General features: G+C 32.3%; 1 protein-coding gene across 1 annotated transcript in view; it reads right to left on the bottom strand.

Moving 5' to 3' along the window:
- Positions 1–832: 832 nt before the first annotated feature.
- The window catches only part of LOC134705133 (neurogenic locus notch homolog protein 1-like), a 48,810-nt gene continuing 27,965 nt past the window's right edge, over positions 833–21,677 (bottom strand). The window contains exons 19-28 of the mRNA XM_063563891.1: positions 18,132–18,247; positions 15,628–16,106; positions 15,221–15,384; positions 14,711–14,953; positions 11,897–12,028; positions 11,004–11,138; positions 6,293–6,427; positions 5,326–5,437; positions 4,078–4,205; positions 833–1,382 (exon numbers count right to left, since the gene is read on the bottom strand). Of these exons, the coding sequence (XP_063419961.1) occupies positions 886–1,382; positions 4,078–4,205; positions 5,326–5,437; positions 6,293–6,427; positions 11,004–11,138; positions 11,897–12,028; positions 14,711–14,953; positions 15,221–15,384; positions 15,628–16,106; positions 18,132–18,247 (2,141 nt within the window). The 3' untranslated portion in view covers positions 833–885. The remainder of the gene's footprint in view (positions 1,383–4,077; positions 4,206–5,325; positions 5,438–6,292; positions 6,428–11,003; positions 11,139–11,896; positions 12,029–14,710; positions 14,954–15,220; positions 15,385–15,627; positions 16,107–18,131; positions 18,248–21,677) is intronic.

The following is a 21,677-nucleotide window of genomic DNA, read 5'->3' on the forward strand; positions in this document are numbered from 1 at the left end:
AAATGTAAGATTGTACCACCATTGAGTAGTATCACCACCGGATATAAGTACCCTGAAGCAAAAAAAAAAGCAATGATGGCAACCAGTACTTATTATAATCCCTGTACTGTAAACAAATATTCACCGCTTTCAGCCGTACAATTACTCGCCTTTATTTACACGAATTTCTTTGTGTAATTAAGGGTTTATTCTGAAATACAGTGTTGTTCAAGATTGCAATATGACATACATTTGTTCTACGAAAAGGTCAAATGAATAATTGATCGATAAATGTGCTTCGGTACACAGGTACTCCCTATCAGTTTCTGACGATTATAAGAGATACCAAGCTAATTACTAGGAATCTGTATCCCTCTTCAGCAAAAGCTAGAATACAATAAAAACAACAATGACCCTACATAATTTCACATTTGTTTTTCCTATCACTTTGTAGGTACTTATACCCGTTGGTGATGCTACATAGTGATCATATTCCTTGAAAATATCAATAAATTTTACTAATCAATTTGACCAAGTTGACATAATTGTTGTCTACTAACGGGATTTTTAAACATAAGCGATCATCATGTGTATAATTGATAAATGTTTCAATCATTTCGATTAAAACGTTTGCATAAAAACTTCTTTATCACTTAGTCTCATATCAGCAATATTCATGATGTCAATAGAGAAAAGTTAAGATGGGTTCATATCATTAAGACAGGGATGATATATTGAAATTCCAAAGCATCTGAATCACATTTCTGGATTAATTACCACCAGGAACGTTTAGATATAAACATATGTAAAGAAGGGATGTATAAAAACGAGTTTACGACCAAAAGGGACCAAAGTATGTACAAACTTTTATCTTTGATTTGTTTAAAGAAGAAAATATCAACAATATTACAACTGATTGGTGTTTACTACACCATTATTGTCTACAGTGGTTACATGTTCTTCTTGATTTTCGATTGTTTCTTTTTCTTCATTTGAATCCTGGCCTTTTTCACTTGCTTTTGAAGAATTTTCATTCTGGTCATCTAAAGACAGTTGTTTGTCATTTGCTGCAGAAGCTTGAGCACTTTGTTCATCAGACTGCTCGGAATCTTCCTTACTAGTTTCCTGAAAGCTCATTGGTGCAGATTGCTGTCTATCTTTTTCGGGACTGTCTTCGCTCATCTCACATGCCTGTGTCTCCGAACTGTTGTTAGTTTCAACTTGAACAACACCGTTTTCAGCTGTGCCGACATAAACACCTCCTGGGCCATTGCCATGAATACTCTCTGGCCGGAAGTCACTAGCCTTACTTGACCTTGTTGTATCACTCTGCGGTTTGTCATCTTCTTCTTGGTTACCACCTTCACTTTCTATGACAAGTTTTGCGTCCGGGAAGGTTTTATCTACAAAGTGATAACATCAGACCTAACTTTAGTATATGACATTTTAACTTTTTTATATTGTGAATTCTCTTTGTGTATGTATAATCAAATAACCTTCGGAATCGAAATCGTTTCATTTACATAGATTATTAAGATTCATATTGACTGTCATTCCGTCCTTTTTCGTTTTTCTTTTACCAAAGTATTGTTAGTTTGGCTTATGAGTTTAAATATCCCTTTGGAATCTTCCTTTCTCTTTTAAAGGCTGTTGTAAAATAAAATATATAACGACATAAAACAACATTTGCTTTTACTTCTTACTATTTCATACTTTAACCACTGCTTTTAATCGTGACATTTCTTTGGAAAAAAATACCACTATCAAATTTATTTATTCTCAAGAACAACGTCGTGCAGGTCGTTTGGGTTTTGATATATATTTTATGAATGCTGCATATCATTAATAAGTGAAATAGTTAGACCAATTTCGAGTAATGTACTTCATCGGAAAAGAGTAGGTCCAGTAGGACCCCTTTTGGCCCCAAAATATAAGAGTTTTACAAAATTGTTAAAATGTAAACTTTTATTTATTTATTGGAAAGTAGAATGCTTCTGCTACATGAATATGGGCTGTTTTTGACAATACAATGCACATATGTCGGGTACAATCATTAAGTCATCCTAAATTACTGAAGTTATCACAATTTTAGTTAAAATTTAAACAGTTTCTGTCTTTAATAAATAAAAGTGGCCGCATTTATGTTCATCCATAATATTGAAATGTAAGTTGAATTTTATAATAATAATACATAACATATATAAAGGTTGAGGATAAACACGGATGCGGCGAGGCCACTTTCATTTTTGACAAAAAATATCTGACAAATTACATTTTTTGGCATATTTGATAAATTTTTCATATCTAAGCTTGAATTGGTGCGTTTTTAATGACCAACTCAGTTAAAATCTTTCACATTAATAAATTGTATCAACTGAAATAGACACTTCAGTGTTTAAAAAGTTTCCACAATCTTTCATCAGATGAACCTGAAATTTGAGGCCAAAATCTGCCCTTACCGGATTCACCGGACCTACTCCTTTACAACTATGCTTTTAAGGCGTTCTTCACCAGATATAGTGGCCTGCCTGTATCCTTACACTATTAAAGTTCATTAAGCGTTTTCTGGATCGTCATTATGCAGGATGAACTGTAAGCAATGTTTGTTCCGTAGGTATGTTCTGGACCATATGAGTATTTGGACCATACGCGTATGGTCATGTCCATATGGGTATATACTCATATGGTCCGACCATACGCGTATGGTCCGACCATACGCGTATGGTCCGACCGTACGCGTATGGTCGGGGTAATTAACACTCTGTTACAGTTTACTTTAATGCTTCTAAACTCTTCATATGGTATGACAGTTCATCAAAAAGACCCTATCATATAGGTAATTGTTGTATTATTATATTATAATAACAAGATAAGCTAAATAAAAATTAGAACTTTCACCTAGTTAATTTTGCTTACATGTCAAAACTATAATAAACACATTTTATACTTATGGTCATTACCGATGGTCATTACCGATGGTCAATACCGATTTGTTATTACGAGCGAATGGCAATATTTCGACTTAAAAAAATAAATTCCAAAAATTTCTTAATGAACTGAACAACATTACACAATTAAGAAGTTACAGGAAAGGGATATAGTTTATTTAAGTGGTTTGTGAATATGATATATTGCAGTCATGTTACGATATATGAGATTTAGAGCTTCTTTTAAAAAAAACACATATCGTAAACATATAGGAATGGCCCAAGTCCTAGGTGTCACTGTACGCAGAGCTACGGAAAGACTCGCAAATAAAAGGTGTAAATGAAAAGGATCGTGCACAACAAGACTTGCAAATGCAAAAAAAAACTATGATATCGTATGGAAGTAAATGTCACAAAGCCTACATGTAAGAATGTAATTAACCATGAAAACTAACTATGGCATCAATATTTATTTTTTACGTTGTATTTGTATTATGAAAATAATACATTGTCATGTTAACATAATTTTTTTTAGATAAAGTTTTTGTATTATTGAAACTTTTATAATGCAATTTCAAAAAATATATACCTATTTGGTCCAAATACTTATATGGTCCGGCCCGATAATAACCAAACGAGTATTATACTCATATGGTCCGACCATACGCGTACGGTCGGACATTACACGTATGGTCGGACCATATGAGTATACGCATATGGTCATGACCATACGCGTATTGGCCAAATACTCATATGGTCCGGAACAGGACATAATCACAATTATCTAGTGCTTATTATGAATTATAAAATTTGTACTAGTATTTGCCGAATAATTCGTGCAATACAGCATCATATTTTTCATCCGTTCATTAAGCATGGGACGAAGGTGACGAATACCGTAGCGCACAATTGATGTTCACTAAAACGATAGTTTTTGACGGATAAAAAATGAATCTAAAAATGGTCTATAAAAGGTTGGCTTTCGGTGTGTGAGTTACTTTTTATAGTGAAAGATATTTTTCTAACTTCCTTTATTTATCATATGTTTTTAAACAAGCATATGCCATTTGTATCTTTTTTTGTTTAGAACGTGTATGGAACAGGTGTAGTAAAGGATTACATATCTACTTTTGCTAAGCTTTGTATCTAGTATAGGAAACATATGATTTACCAATAGGTGTGACAACAACTAAAGGTTCCTCTTCTGTATCTGCATGAACCGCCTGTAGTTCTAATGCAGATATGTTTTTCTGGTCTAATTTTTCGTCCATAACATAAGAACCTTCCTGATTCCTTCTCCTGTTGTAAAAATCAGATAATCAAATATGCATGCCATAGGTTTTTCAATCATTCGCATCACATAACTAAAAAGTGATATGTATAATTCCGTATAATTGTTTGAAATCAACAGTTTAACTAAAATAAAATGAGCCCGGAATAAGATTTTTTTCTTGAAAATTTTTTTTTTTCTCGAAATATCTATTAAATTTTCGATTAAATATATCTTTTCAAGCCAAAAATATGGCATTGGATGATCTGGATTAAAACATGAGATGATTTAACCAAAAAATTTACATTGACTATTTTTGGTGTCCTAATTTAGTTTTATTTTTGTCTTCATTTGTGGGGTTTCGACCTTGATCATTTCGTTCATACTGTTTCATTACCTATGTACACATCACTGTCCTTTTATTTGTATGAGACTACCAGACTGATTTTTGTATTCTTAATACAGCATTTAACCAATATTGCAATTGGTTCAGCAAAATATGTATCACACAGAAATGTAGTGTTATTTTTAAAAATAAAAGAGGTTACCATCACGAGTTGGTTGACCGTTCAAATATGGAATATCAGTTTCACAGATGATATCAGATATGTTCATTATGTCGAAACTACAATTCCATTCCCTTTTCACAAATTATACTATTTTCCAGGTTTGTTATATGAGCAACACGACAGGTGCCACATGAAAAGCAGGATCTGCAGTCTTACCCTTCCGGAGCATCTTAGATCGCACACAGTTTTTGATGGGATTCGTGTTGCTTTGTCTTTAGTTTTCTATGTTGTGTCTAGTGTAATATTATTTGTCTGTTTGTCTTATTCGTTTTTATCCATGACATTGTCAGTTTATTTTCGATCTATAAGTTTGAATTACCCTCTATTATCCTTTGCTCCTCTTTTATGATAATTTGTTCATAAATTCATTTAAATGAAGTATAAAAAATATACGAAATAATATCAATTAACAAAACAATACACATAAAACAATACATAAAAATTTAAAAACAAACGCACCCCCCCCCCCCCCAAAAAAAAAATAAAAATACGAAAAACAAGTCAACAAACAATTTTTCAATCCAATATAATGTATTGCTATATATGCCATAAGATAAAATGTTAGAAATGTATACGATACCATAATATGCATGCCACTGCTAGTCCGACAACTATAAGTATAACAAGTACAATTATCACTGCTATGATGGTTGAGCTGTTGGCATTTTCCTGCTTCTGTCGAGAGTTTAAAACTGAAATAGAAATATTCAAACAAAATGTTTTTTCTTCCTGCTGTTCTTACGATCATACTGAGATAGAAATTTTCAAGCAAATTTTTTCTCCATTTGTTTATTCATGTGTCATAACATCTTTTATGTAGAAAAAAGAGAAAATAATCTAGGCAATTGTAATAATTTATTTATCTAACGCTTGGTTCACAAACAGAAATTGAAATATATGGGGTAACTAGTTTCTATTGAGTAGTCTCAAAGAGAATATGTTACTTTTAAGTTAAACTTATATAGACTTTTTTTGATTACACTTTATTTTACAGTGATATGTAATGTAATTTGACATTGTTTTATGTAAACATTATATTTATCAAAGTAATTAATAATAAGGTTCTTGACAATGGAAAACTCCCATGCTATATAGTCGAACGGGATAAAAGATAATCCATGCTAAATAAAGGCCAAAACTTCCATACTGTATAAAAAAAAGAACAAGATGATGTTTTATTTCCATGATATGCGCATTTTACAATATCAGACATATTTGAAATACGCAAGCCAAAAAAGACACAAAGGGATTGTGCTACATTGTACGGTGCATGATATATGAGTTACTTTTATTTTGATTTGACGGTCGCAGATCTCCGTTTTACTGTCTCCACTATGCGTCGCCAGTAAAACTGCATTTGCGACCGTCAAATCTACAATTGACGGTGGCAACTCTTCAACTACAGTACTGTTATTCCTTAAATCTACGCTCCCTTCACTTAACAAAATTGTCTAATTGTAATCGTTCTAGCCTTTCCAAAAAAAAAAAGCTTTTTGACACTACCGAAAAAAGCACAGCCATAAAATTCATACTAAATCATGAAATACCTGTTTTACAATCGTTTCCAGTATACGCCGGTTTACATCCGTGAGTGCATGCCCCAGTGTCAGAATTACACAATTCCTTTTCACAATTAGAGCATGAAAGTTTACAGTCTTTGCCATATTTTCCTTGTTCACAATCTAAAGAAGAAAATGTATTAGATTAAATTTCTAGCTAAGCCATGCACTTATTGAGTGTTTACATTCACTTTTGTGACACAAAATTAAGATTATTCTTTTCAACTGTTCAGTCTACATTGAGGAAGTCTAGTGTTAAGCGAAGTGAGGTTGAATGTCTTTTATAATCTTACCAGAGAAAAGGGACGTAAATTGTAACGTAGATGATCATTATTTATAAAGAGGCTTTGTGGAGCTTTTGGCAAATACTTAACGTGTTCTATATCGGCAATGCTGGTTCCAGTACAGTGAAAGAAGACCTAGTTTTTTCACCTTTGAAAATAGTCAGGATTTTTTAATTTGTGTGCTAAGGAGTATACGAGTATCCAGGTGACTTATAAAAATGATGATACATAGTGAATTATTTGCATTGTTGTTAATGTCTAAATAGTTATCAAAAGTACCAGGATTATAATTTTATACGCCAGACGCGCGTTTCGTCTACATAAGACTCATCAGTGACGCTCAAATCGAAATAGTTAAAAAGCCAAATAAATACAAAGTTGAAGAGCATTGAGGATCCAAAATTCCAAAAAGTTGTGCCAAATACGGCTAAGGTAATCTACTCCTGGGGTAAGAAAATCCTTAGTTTTTCGAAAAATTCAAAGTTTTGTAAATAGAAAATTTATAAAAATGACCATATAATTGATATTCATGTCAACACCGAAGTGCTGACTACTGGGCTGGTGATACCCTCGGGGACGAAACGTCCACCAGCAGTGGCATCGACCCAGTGGTGTAAATAGTTATCAAAAGTACCAGGATTATAATTTTATACGCCAGACGCGCGTTTCGTCTACATAAGACTCATCAGTGACGCTCAGATCGAAATAGTTAAAAAGCCAAATAAATACAAAGTTGAAGAGCATTGAGGATCCAAAATTCCAAAAAGTTGTGCCAAATACGGCTAAGGTAATCTACTCCTGGGGTAAGAAAATCCTTAGTTTTTCGAAAAATTCAAAGTTTTGTAAACAGAAAATTTATAAAATGACCATATAATTGATATTCATGTCAACACCGAAGTGCTGACTACTGGGCTGGTGATACCCTCGGGGACGAAACGTCCACCAGCAGTGGCATCGACCCAGTGGTGTAAATAGTTATCAAAAGTACCAGGATTATAATTTTATACGCCAAACGCGCGTTTCGTCTACATAAGACTCATCAGTGACGCTCAGATCGAAAAAGTTGAAAAGCCAAATAAATACAAAGTTGAAGAGCATTGAGGATCCAAAATTCCAAAAAGTTGTGCCTAATACGGCTAAGGTAATCTACTCCTGGGGTAAGAAAATCCTTAGTTTTTCGAAAAATTCAAAGTTTTGTAAACAGAAAATTTATAAAAATGACCATATAATTGATATTCATGTCAACACCGAAGTGCTGACTACTGGGCTGGTGATACCCTCGGGGACGAAACGTCCACCAGCAGTGGCATCGACCCAGTGGTGTAAATAGTTATCAAAAGTACCAGGATTATAATTTTATACGCCAGACGCGCGTTTCGTCTACATAAGACTCATCAGTGACGCCCAGATCGAAATAGTTAAAAAGCCAAATAAATACAAAGTTGAAGAGCATTGAGGATCCAAAATTCCAAAAAGTTGTGCCAAATACGGCTAAGGTAATCTACTCCTGGGGTAAGAAAATCCTTAGTTTTTCGAAAAATTCAAAGTTTTGTAAACAGAAAATTTATAAAAATGACCATATAATTGATACTCATGTCATCTATTGACGCACATTTTTTTCTTTTGTCGTCATCTAGTTTTACCGACATATACTCACACACAAAGGTTATACACGTAAACTAAAATAGGAGATTTACAATTTAAGACACGTAAAGTGTTCCATGAAACCTCCATTTTAATCATAACAATTATGTATTTTTTTTTCTCAAAACTGAGCTTCCATGAAACTATTTTACATAATCGGATGTGAATACTTGAGATCTCTAAGAGTACATGCAATCTCATTCTTCTAGCAATAGTATTTTTTAAAAAAAGGTACCAAAATTATGATTTAGGCCAGACGCGCGTTGTGTCTACATAAGACTCATCAGTGACGCTCATAACAAAATATTTATGAAGCCACACACTTTAAAAGTTGAAGAGCATTAAGGATCCGAAATTCCAAAAGGTTGTGCCAAATACGGTTAAGGTAATTAATTCCTGGGATAAGAAATTCCTTAGTTTTCCGAAAAAATCAAAGTTTTGTAAACATAATTGAAATTCATGTCAACACCAAAGTGTTGACTACTGTGCTGTTGACACCCTCGGGGACAAAACGTCCACCAGCAGTGGCATCGACCCAGTGTTATAGGGAAAACGGTAGTATTACATTTTCCCAGCATTAGGTTGGCCTTTTGTGTACCCAAGACAGGTGAAGGAAGTCAACTTATGAGCGCTGTGATTGGATGTAAGGGTACAATATATTTTTTATTTATCTATGAATAACTGCAGTTTGTATATTTACAATATAAATTTTAAAACCTATTGAAATATTTTCTAGAGAATTATTTGAAAAGGCTTCCAAAATTTCATAAATTTGATGCAAAATGACGGTGGGCATGGATAACATAAACCAGCTCCGTTGGAAATTGGTCATGATACTATTTGGCTTCAATTTTTAGAATACAGTAATAAAGTACAAACACCACACATAACTGTTTTATGCAAGTTTTTATTGTAAAACTGGTAAATTTAGAAAATGTTAGTATTGTCGCCTATGGCAGAATAAATACTACCGTTTTCCCTGTAAAAAGTTATCAAAGGTACCAGGATTATAGTTTAGTACGTCAGACGCGCGTTTCGTCTACATAAGACGCTCATATCAAAATATTTATAAAGACAAGCACATAAAAAGTTGAAGAGCATTGAAATAGTCGACTTTTCTACCATTTACACCTGAGATATTACCTGTTCCAAACTAAAAGAAAACTGAAAGAATTGGTTCTGCTTTGTTTCATAAAAGAGAATAGCTAATTTAGATACAAGTATCTTGTCTTAGGAATGCATAACTCGTATTATGTAAAAACCCACTTGGATCGAAACAAAAATTACTCAGAAACGGACATTATCGCGATGCTTGATATCTTGATCGATAACATAATTACTACGTTTGCATGACGTGTTTTTTAACAAACAATTGATATTGTTCTTGAAAACAAACTGTGTTTCTCTTCTTGTGGAATTATTTCTTAATTCATTTTAGGCAAATTCACACAGCAGATTCTACAGAAGAATGAAAAGAAACTAGAAATATCATTTAATTTCACGTTCCGTTATTTAGATAATGTCTTCTCACTAAATATTTGATTGTGTGGTGACTTTGTTAAACGCATAAAGTCCATCTCAATTGGAATAGAAGATACAGCAAACACAGTCAAGTCTGCCTTAATACATCTAGAAATTTACAATGATTGTCGGTTGATAACAAAACTTTACGACAAAACAGATGATTTTAGCTTGCCAATTGTGAACTTTTCATTTCTATGTCGCTTATAATTTCGTATCATAATACATCAGGGTTCACTTTAAAGACGGTTGCTGATCACATGGGAGCTTTTAAACCAAGAGTCTCACGTGGTGTAAATGGAATAGTTTGGCTTTGAAAAAATACTAGTTTTATTCACCGTTCTCGAAACGTATCCGAGTTATTGTTTACTTCTAAGATAAAGGAGTTATAGTAACTATCTTTGACACTTTATTTTATTAGTTTAAGTCATGTTTAACTAATGTTTCTTATTTATGATATTTTAAAAACGTAAAAAAACGTAAATAGCAAACCGATTTTTTTGCTTTGGAAAAGTGGGCTCGGTCGGATTACCAAAATTTTGCTTTCATTGTACTTGACGAAGTTTATTCCGTCATACGACTTGAAATCGGCATGTGAAACTTTATCTTAGTTGTCAAAGTTCACTTTTTCCATTGTAGATCACTTTCAATACTCGCTGTTATATAATGCTCATTCGTATCATCTTACTTACGATATTTTTATCTTTGTCGAAACGAATTGAATGTTTTGTCTAAACGATAAGAGGTGAAGAGTGTATGATCTTATCATTTTAGGCTTTTAACTTAGTAGTCCCTTATGCAGGGGCTCTATCAGTCAATAATGAAAGAAGTTGGGTATTGATACTTACGATTGCACATTTCGCCACTATATCCTGCTTCACGTAAATAGCAAACCGATTTTTTTGCTTTGGAAAAGTGGGCTCGGTCGGATTACCAAAATTTTGCTTTCATTGTACTTGACGAAGTTTATTCCGTCATACGACTTGAAATCGGCATCTGAAACTTTATCTTAGTTGTCAAAGTTCACTTTTTCCATTGTAGATCACTTTCAATACTCGCTGTTATATAATGCTCATTCGTATCATCTTACTTACGATATTTTCATCTTTGTCGAAACGAATTGAATGTTTTGTCTAAACGATAAGAGGAGAAGAGTGTATGATCTTATCATTTTAGGCTTTTAACTTAGTAGTCCCTTATGCAGGGGCTCTATCAGTCAATAATGAAAGAAGTTGGGTATTGATACTTACGATTGCACATTTCGCCACTATATCCTGCTTCACAGCCAGATTGACATTTTCCACTCATTTCATCACAAGCTTCTTTATTTAAACACATCCCACAGTCTAACATACAGTTTCTTCCATATTTTCTGCTTTCACATCCTAAAAAAAGATTAATGGTAAAATGAATAACAATTGCGTTTAATGTACCCAGTTTGTTTTCATGTTAAAAGTAGAATAGCAAAACGTTAAGTCCTCTATGAAATGGCAAAATCAAAAGTTCATACCTACAAACTGTTATATTTCTGTCTTGGTACACGCATTTCCTTATGTACACGATGGTGGATAAAACCTGGTTATATAGCTAGCTAACATCTCACTTGTATGACAATCGCAAAGAATTTAATCATATTGACAACAATGCGTGAGCAAAACAAACTGTGAATTGTATATTGGATACATTGAATATTTTCATTGTTTGTTTTATTTTCGAAACTTTACACGACTAATAATTTTGTAATGTTCTTTTGTAGATTAAATGTCTAACTAGTTGTTGCACACTAACCCTATTGCAATACAAGTTGTACTAGATCTATATTCCTTCCATATTCTTATAGCAAGTAGTTATTACCATACCTGTCCGATAGTTGTACGTAACTTAAATTCCCAGTCTCATCAGTTAATATTCGTATCTGTTATACAGTTGTACGTAAAAGAGGGACGAAAGATAACAGAGGGACAGTCAAAACTCATAGATTGAAATAAACTGAAAACGCCATGGCTAAAAATTAAAAGACAAATAGACAAATGATAGTACAGAAGACACAAAATAGAAAACTACAGACTAACCAAACGAACCCAACCAAAAACTGAGGGTGATTTCAAAACTATAACTTTCAGTCTTTCGGTAATACCTTTACCTGTTGTGCAATTTTCCCCTTTATATCCTGCCATGCAGGTACATGACCCGTTCTCGTTGTCACATGTATCAGTCTCACAGTTTACACTACAATTCTGTACACAGTTCATTCCATACGTTCCGACCGGGCATTCTTTGATAAAAGATATGAATAAAAAAAGATATGAAGTTTATGCGACAATAACAATACAAAAATCCAAAATCAAGAAATATATATAGTCCAACAATACAAATAATAGTGTTTGGACAATATATCAAGTCCTTCAAATAATAAAACTACCCTTTATATATTTTATGCGTCCGAAGTACTTTTGGGATTATCTTATAACCTCCAAAATGTATTTATTGATCTTCAACGTATACAGTTCTTTGATTAAATGCTAACACATGGAAACAGAATATATTTATTATAAGGTATATTGGCGTGTTTTATATTAAACAAAAGTCAGTGGTCGTGGTTTATCTTAATAACGAGGCCAATAGTAGGGTTCTATTTCTTTGTGTGTTACTAGTTTAACTTTCTTCTTTAAGACAAAACATGTAAAAAGTAAAATCACAAAAATAATGAACTCCAAGAAATTTTTTAAATGGAAAGTTCCTAATCACATGACTAAATCAAATGCTCAAACACATTAAACAAATGACCAACAACTCTCATATTCCTGACTCGATTCAGGCATTTTCTTAAGTTGAAACCTAGTTTTATAGCTAGCTTAACCTCTCATTTGTATGACAGTTGCATAAAATTCCATTATATTAACAACGATGTGTGAACAAAACAAGCAGACATAATAGGTGAAAATGTCAAAAACAGGGTCACAGCAGTCAAAATTGTGTTATTATTTTAATTATTATTAAAACAAACAAATATGGCACAATAACACAATGAAGGGATGTATAATTGCAGATATATGTCATACTAACAAAGAAACACAAAAAGGCATATAGACAAAGCATATAAGTAAAAATGTCGGATAAAAATACAAAAATTATAATAGAATAATAAAACAATGACGGGATGTATAAGTAAAGGAGCCATGTCATTTGTAAAAAAAAGAATAACACTAAAAGGCATCAAGACAAATGATGTTAGCTAAATTGAAAGACAAGAATAAAAAATTATCATAATGCAATAACACAAGGATGGGATGTATAAGTAAAGAACCACTTCATATGTTAAAAAGAACACAAAAAGGCTTCAAGACAAATCATATTAGCAAAAAAGAAAGACAAGAATACAAACATTATTATAGAACAATAGTACTGACAGGATGTACAAGTACAGACTCGGGTCAAATGTTTACCACTACTAAAATAGTATAAAATTCATCATGGCAAATAAAAGAATACTACAACGTCTAATAGACGCTGACTTTTTCATATAATAATTGAATGATCTGTTTTATATTGTTTTAAAAAGCTATATAATCATAGTACACCAGATAGTTTTTTTACTTTTTTTGTATGCGAAGAAAAATGTAAAAAAATAAGATTTCTGTTTAAAAAAAACCATATATGACCAAAAAATATATGTAAATAATTGCATTATTTACCGTGCAAAATGTTTTTCTGGGAAAAAATTCCAAAATTTGCAAAAAGTTGTATGGTAAAAAAGGGTCAAATGGCTGCATATTTTATTGTGCCAAACAGATTATCTTCCAAATTTTAAGTGAGGAGAGTAATATCCTAAAAAAACTCGTTTAATGTTTATCATAACACATAATCGAAAGTCGATAAAACGTTATGCTAAGCATCAACGAGATGAATAGAAACTTTTAATTTTCTTATTTTGATAAAGATTTGTTTTTTCATTCTTGTAGATTGTGAAAAAAAATCAACCTAATGTAGTAAAATCATTTTTGATGTCCCCTCTCTAGTAGCAGTTAAATTGTATTGATTGGTAGTATAATGGAATATATGTAGACAATGTAATTTCTCATAGGAACGCCTTTTACGCCTAAAACTGTACCACTTTTACTAAGAAGTTTCGTAAAAAAATATGTCATTCTAGAATGGAAAACTCTAATGCACTACACTTTTTTAAAGTTCACAATATTATACTGTGTGGCATATTTTCAACATGTATATGCCCCTAACTTCTAAGGTTTTAAACTTATACTAAAGTTCTTTACTACCCCTCACTTTGATGTAATTTATGTTTATTTATACTAGTAACATTCCAATGTTGAGATAGAATATGAAGATTTATAAACAAAACAAACCTTACCTTAATTCTCTCCGCGCCAGAAGTCGCATAAGTCGCACAAAACAAAGTATCTATGAAAATCATATATCTCCTCAACCTATGAGTGGTTTGTTAAACAGCTGTATTAACAAAGTACAACCATCATGATTGTAAAAGAGTCGAAAGTATAATAAGTAACTCGGGTGGGTTTTTTATAATAATATTCACGTGATTAAAAAAATGCTCCTCAAAATTAGACAAAGTGATGCCCAATCACTCCAATATGAAATAACTGTATCATAAGAAAACCAATATAGGACTTTTCTAAAGATATTATTCTAAGATACAAAAGACGGACAGTCAATCTCAGTAATCGAAAATAAACTTAAAACGCCTGGCTAAAAAAGGAAAACATACAAACAAAAGTAAACAAGACACAACAAAGAAAACTAAAGACTAAGCAACACGAACACCAAAAACTGGGAGCGTCTCGTCAATTGATACATCAGCGTGAAGTGAATATGCGTTTTTCAACAAGAACCAGTATTATCAAGAGTTTTCTTACATGAAATCGATTAGGAGTTAATGATTAACGAAACCAGAAGATTGTGCTTTAAAAGTATAACTTACTCTGATCACATTGTGCTCCTTCGTATCCTATTTTACAGGCACTATCTGTACAGTTCCCATCTAAATCATTGCATCCTCCTTTCTCGCAGTGCTCACTACACTGCTTTGTACACTTTGTTCCCCAGAAGCCTCTAATACATCCGGTAAGACATGCTCCCGTAGCAAGATTACACTCTGAAGTATTGTTACAGTGTGTAGGACAAGGATGGTCACAATATTCACCATAATAACCAACCAAACATGCTGAAATTATACCAAACGGTTATTCTCTTTAAAGCAACTATGTATCTGGTAATACACATTTATTGCAGACGTTTTATGTGAAGACTAGTTTTAGGATAGTGACTTAAAAAACAGCAAAAATTGGGCGGAGCTTTGCTTCGTTTTTTTGAATAGCGAAAACTTAAACTATGTAGCGAATAAAGCTGAACTTCTTTTTTGGTTTATCACTATTTTTAATGCTATTTGAACACATCTAAAATTCAGTGAAAAACGTTTACAAAGACTTACCTCTTATATTTTGTATCGTAAGTGGCATCATATTATGGTGAAAGAGCATTTCATTTTTCATATAGATCACTGCAGAAAATCTGGACAATGATTCAGTGTTATTCCAACAACCAACAGATGTTGTGCAATTCACGGAATTACTTACGTCATAAAACGCTGTATACCTAACGAATAAAAAGAAATTACACCGATGTAATCTAGTGTCACATTTGCAACTCAAAACTAAAAAGAACTGTGAAATGAAACGGCATGTGCTAGTTAATTAAGCCAAATTAAACTCTATACAAATATAATGAAAACTATTGCTGAACATTATTATTTCGGGCATAGTGACTGCTGATAAATTGATGTACATTTTAAATGTAATTATCAAATACTCATTTAAGTGTCATATTCATAAAACATACTTTGATTCTATTCTAGTTGTAGACATAGGCTTTTGTTGTTCTGTTATTATCAAAAGACTGGGTGTAGTCTGTGATTTGTAGGTAAAATATGCTCCACTGTGGCTGCTTAATAAACGTCCAACTGATCGGTATCCCTCATCTGATCTTGAAATGTAATTCACTACTATTGTTCCTATTGATGAAGTTTTAGTCCTCATACAATCGGAGCTATCATAACCACATTCACGTGAATTACATTGCGGTTGACATTGTTCGTCGCCCCATGCCTCAGTGCAATTATCCGGACACGTTGTGTTGGTTATTTTGTTACAGTCTGATAAGTCATATAGACAATCTTCATTATTACACGTCTGGTCACATTGTCCATTGCCAGACAATGACCTGCAGTACCCTTTTACCTCTTTGCAACTGTCCCAGGGATCTGTGCTTAAGATACAATCGCCGCCATCAAATTTACAAACTAAATCATTACAGTTAGCCTACAATCATTATCGTTGTATTAGTTTTTTTTTAGTTTTTTTTTATAATGTTCAAACATCGTAATAAAAGCAAGCTAAATATTTTGTTATAAACCTTACATTTTCCTTACAAACGTAGTACGTAGAATGATGGTGTTTCTTTATTATCACATATAATATAATTGGTTTATTAAAACAAAATGTTGATATTGTTGTTAGACGCATATTTTTTGTGGTTTTTGTTTTTGATGAAAAAATAAAAAAATCTTTAAGATTTTTAAGATTTAATCATAATCGCCTACTTCTACAGTATGAAAATAATGCTATACAAAACAAAATACAATATTCAATTGTATATTTTTCGTTGTTTCCGATCGTTGAAGACACAGTTTTCTCGTTACACGACACTAGAATCTAATTTAAGTTTTTTTTATATAAAGTGTTTTCTAGATTTTTTTCTTTGTTTCTTCGTCTTTTTTCTTTTGTCTATAGGAATAGTCGAGTTTCTTTTCGACTGAAATGATGGTCTTTTTTTCAACTTATGTTCTATTTATTCACAATTTGGTATCTTATGTCTCTTTTATCTTAACGAACATTATCATATCAATCTAGCGGGGAAATTGCCTTCATTGTTCGAACACAAGCTTAGAATAATGCAACAAAGAATAATTGTATACCTTTTTTGCATTTGTATGACCTAATGTTGAAGTCTTTTTCATACGTTAATTACATAGATGTTTCGTATTATTGTGTTAGTTTGATAGACAGAAAACAATCAAGGGGCATTGCAAAAAAAACCTTTTTTAATAAAATAAAATAAATGACTGTACGTGCTCTTCATGATAAAGTAACAGCTATGCATTTTAACAGAAACAAAAAGCTTGAATTAACTCCTGGTATCATGATTAGAGTAAACGTGTACCGATAAGATTTGACTGAAATTGAAAATGGAAATGTGCAATGTGTCACTGGTAAGTCTTGTGTGGAAAAAATGTACTTCTGAAGTATTAAAATTTTAAACTTGTTGCCTTTTATTAGCTATTATTCGTGTGTTTCTTTGTCAATTATGTTCTTCTATTTATTTATATTGTAGTCCTGTAATGTTGTGTTGTCATTCTAATGTTATATTTCACATGGCTATAAAAGAGGGAGGTTTGACATGTCACAAAACCAGGTTCAACCCACCATTTCTTCCTTTAAAAATGTCATGTACCAAGTCAGGAATATGGCCATTGTGTTATTACAGTTCGTTTCTGTGTGTGTCACATTATAACGTTGTGTTTCCGTTGTGTCGTTTGGTTTCACTTATTTTTTAGTGTGAATTCCTATTCCTACATTTCTATAAGACGTGTCACGGTACTTATCTATCCCAAATTCATGTATTTGGTTTTGATGTTATATTTGTTATTCCCATAGGATTTTGTTTAATGCTAAGTCCGTTTCTGTGTGTGTTACATTTTACTAGTGTGTCGTTGTTCTCCTCTGATATTTAATGCGTTTCCCTAGGTTTTAGTTTGATACCCCGATATTGTTTTTTGTCCATGGATTTAAAAGTTTTGAACAGCGGTATACTACTGTTGCCTTTATCTAATAGACAACAACCCAATAAAAAAAACCAGACAACAGTCCAAGGCCACAATGGCTATGCCTTTTTTGGTTATTTCATTGGAGTGTAATGCAAGCGTGGAAGCACTTCAATCAGGAATGTGTGGATAATGTGGTTGTGTCAGTTACTAACTGAATGTGAATGCAAAAAACGTGTTTGGTGTAAAATCTACGAAAAGGTGTAACTATGACTATGAATAATATCGTTTGATATTGTCTTATTATCATTCTTTAACTACCAGTTATGCATCTATTTTATTTCCTATATAATGAATTGAAGTAAAAGTGTATTAAAAAAAAAACAATCGGAAAATTCAGCCTCATATATCTCTTTGAATAAGTCAATTAAAAAAAAACTTTATGGAAATTATTGCTAAAACAACTACATTAATCCAAGAAGCTTATTTTAACGGTCTCTTTCATTTTAAGTTTTATACATACGTCACATGTTCCATCTTGTGCAACCTCTAAACATTTATTAGGAAACAGACAATCACTTAGAGTATTGTCACAACTCTTTCCAGTGGAATTGTCTGGACAGTGACATACAAAAGATCCTACAAAATTTACCAAAATTTCTATTTTGCTGGTCTTGTGCCAATCACTTCTGTCATTTCAATACAGTTTCAATGCGAAATTGAATACCATCAACTATTGTTATACTAGACTAAACTCTTTGTTGGTAAGATTGCCATGGTTTTTGCTATAAATTGACACATGTACATTGACCTATAAAGGTTTACTTCTATAACATGTTATTTGGATGGAGAGTTGTCTCATTGTCACTCTTACCACATCTTCCTATATCAACATGTGTCAATACAAACCAGAGGTTCACCTATGTATGTATCGCTCACCTGCATAATTATTGCTAGTCTGCTATTGAGGACCTGTACAGGAAAATATATAGTAAATTTTCCTTTATTTTCAGAGTATAGAAACCTTGTTATTCAGATAAGTTAGCAAAGAACTTCAAAAATTGGTAAACATGTATTTTTCAGGAGAAATAACTTACAACTTCAAATTAAGTCGAAAGGATTTTCTAACTAAGGTAGATAAATCTTGTCATGCGTATCCTTTTTAAAGTTAAAAATTTAAGTCTGGCTCCTGTTATATTTTTAGAAGACAGTCACTTACATTTCAGGGGCAATAACTTCATAAAGGTTCTACAGAATTTCATTCCGATTTTTTTGGTAAGTAGATAGAACTTGCCGTGTTTATATATTTTGCTATTCCACTTTTAACATAGCTTCTATAGCTTTCGAAACATTACCAGACACATGCCCAAAAAGTTAAAAAGTTAACTGTCAGGAACTACAAAACAAGCCGACATATTTTTCTTCTTTTTTTTTAAGAGTTGTGAATGCTTGTTTAGCTAATAATTTTTATCCCATTTGCTTACTTTTAATGCAAATATATTTCAGCTATAAGTCAAAAACTGAGGTTTGATCCCAATTTAAGCGACCAGGATGGTAAATCAACCTGAATTGAAGTTACAAACATCATATTAGACATCATGAAGACGAAACAGACAAAATTTGGCTTCAATCCATGCAGCAGATTCAGTAAAGAAGATTTTTATAGACAATAATTTACGAAAGACGGACCAATGATGACGAACGAAAATTCACATCCCTAATTAACTGGGCATTTAAAAAGTCGGAATGCGAGTACATATGTTCAAACTCTTTTAGATCATTTTTTAGTAGCAATAAATAAAAGAACTATGTCAATTGGACATGCTTTGATACTATTTATGCACTTGAATTTTTACTTGATAACATTTTTGTTCGCTTTGGAGATTCCGTATATCGTCAAGTTATTGGAATTCCAATGGGGACTAACTGTGCACCACTTATTGCGGATCTGTTTTTGTATTGTTATGAGTTACAATTTATGACTAAAATTAGCAAAGACCCATCAAAACAACATTTGATACAGAAATTTAACAATACTTTTAGATATTTGGATGATATATTGGCGCTCAATAATGACGACTTCAGTATGTATACTAAAGAAATTTATCCTGTAGAACTTACATTAAATAAAGCTAATGATAACAATGACCACTGCCCTTTCCTCGATCTTGATATCTATATCATAAACGGGAAGCTTAATACAAAAATTTATGATAAAAGAGATGATTTTTCATTTCCTATTGTTTATTATCCATTTTTAGATGGTGACGTTCCCTTGTCACCATCTTATGGTGTTTATATATCTCAACTTATGCGATTCGCTCGTGTATGTAACAACGTATTAGATTTTAGCGAGAGAAATTTATGTATTACTGAAAAATTATTACACCAGGGTTTTCGATATCATAAACTGGTCAACACATTTACCAAATTTTATCACCGGTATAAGGAAATAATTCGTAAATATAACTAAACATGCAGACATCTTATACGTTCAGGTATTTCACATCCAATTTTTTATGGAAATATTCTTTATAAAGCATAAAAATGTCAGTATTCTCCTCAGAAACTAACAAAACCTTTAAATAGACTTATTAAAAAGGGATATAGTTACGATACTGTTGTCAGGTCGTTAAAAATTGCATATTTTGGCTTTACTATTGATTCACTGATAGGGTCTTTGCATCGGAACTAAACACATTTATTTCTAAACAAAACAGTTGTTGGCATGACACGGGTTATGTTCTTCTCATATATTTTATGATAGTATGATACTAAACCCCTAACGGAAGGGATTGTGCCTGATATTCATATGATGAAGACATACTCTTTCAATCAGTTTAATTGAGGTCTGGAACTGGCATGTCAGTTAACTGCTAGTAGTCTGTTGTTATTTATGTATTATTGTCATTTTATTTATTTTCTTTTGTTACATCTTTTGACACCGGACTCGGACTTCTCTTGAACTGAATTTTAATGTGCGTATTGTTATGCTTTTACTTTTCTACATTGGCTAGAGGTATAGGGTGGGGGTTGAGATATCATAAACATGTTTAACCCCGCCGCAATTTTGCGCCTGTCCCAAGTCAGGAGCCTCTGGCCTTTGTTAGTCTTGTATGATTTTAAATTTTAGTTTCTTGTGTATTATTCGGAGTTTAGTATGACGTTCATTATCACTGTACTATTATGCATATTTTTAGGGGCCAGCTGAAGGACACCTACGGGTGCAGGAATTCTCGCTACATTGAAGACCCATTGGTTGCCTTCGGCTGTTGTCTGTTCTATGGTCGGGTGGTTGTCGCTTTGACATATTCACCATTTCCTTTCTCAATTTTATTTAAATGAATTTTATTTTATATTTATAACGTTTCATTATTAAACATACTGTCTTAATACCCTTAAACTGAAAGGACTGAACATGAGACAAATCGGCCCTGAGAAAACTCAGATCATACAGCGATTTTTAAAACTTTGTTACTAGAGTTAATGAGGAGTTCCTTGTTCGAGGTAAACGTAGACCATCGGTATATATTTCCTTAGATAGAGTTTTTTTTATACTTTGCCAAAATGTAGATTATATTATATTTTTTTTTACAAATTAACTCATAATATATAGCAGGATTAAATTTAATAGTTGTGCCAGACGCGCGTTTTGTCTACAAATAGTATATAAAGTGTGGATCACCGTGTTACTTTGCAAAGATTGTTCATGAAAATAAAACATGTTAGTGAATAAATAAAAATCTATCAAACTAAAATTTGGAAAGATAATTCAAAAGATAGGTTATTATAATATGCTTAGAGATAATTTAAAAAAAATGGTGTCACCGAACTTGTTTTCTTGCTCCCACTAAAAAAATGAAAATGTCCTTAAAGAGGCACTAGCTACGAGAAGCATATAAATATAATATCTTTTTTTAATTTGCTCAATCAATAATGAAATTGAAATAGTGAAATAATAATTAGCTTTTAGCAGCCAGTATGGTTCAATTTTGTCCAAATAAGCTTAAAAACATTGTTTTTGAAATATTCACTTGCAAGTAAATAATTCGACCTCATTGAAGCCGTA

Source organism: Mytilus trossulus, chromosome 1 (assembly GCF_036588685.1).
Source record: "Mytilus trossulus isolate FHL-02 chromosome 1, PNRI_Mtr1.1.1.hap1, whole genome shotgun sequence".
NCBI classification, from domain to species: Eukaryota; Metazoa; Mollusca; class Bivalvia; order Mytilida; family Mytilidae; genus Mytilus; species Mytilus trossulus.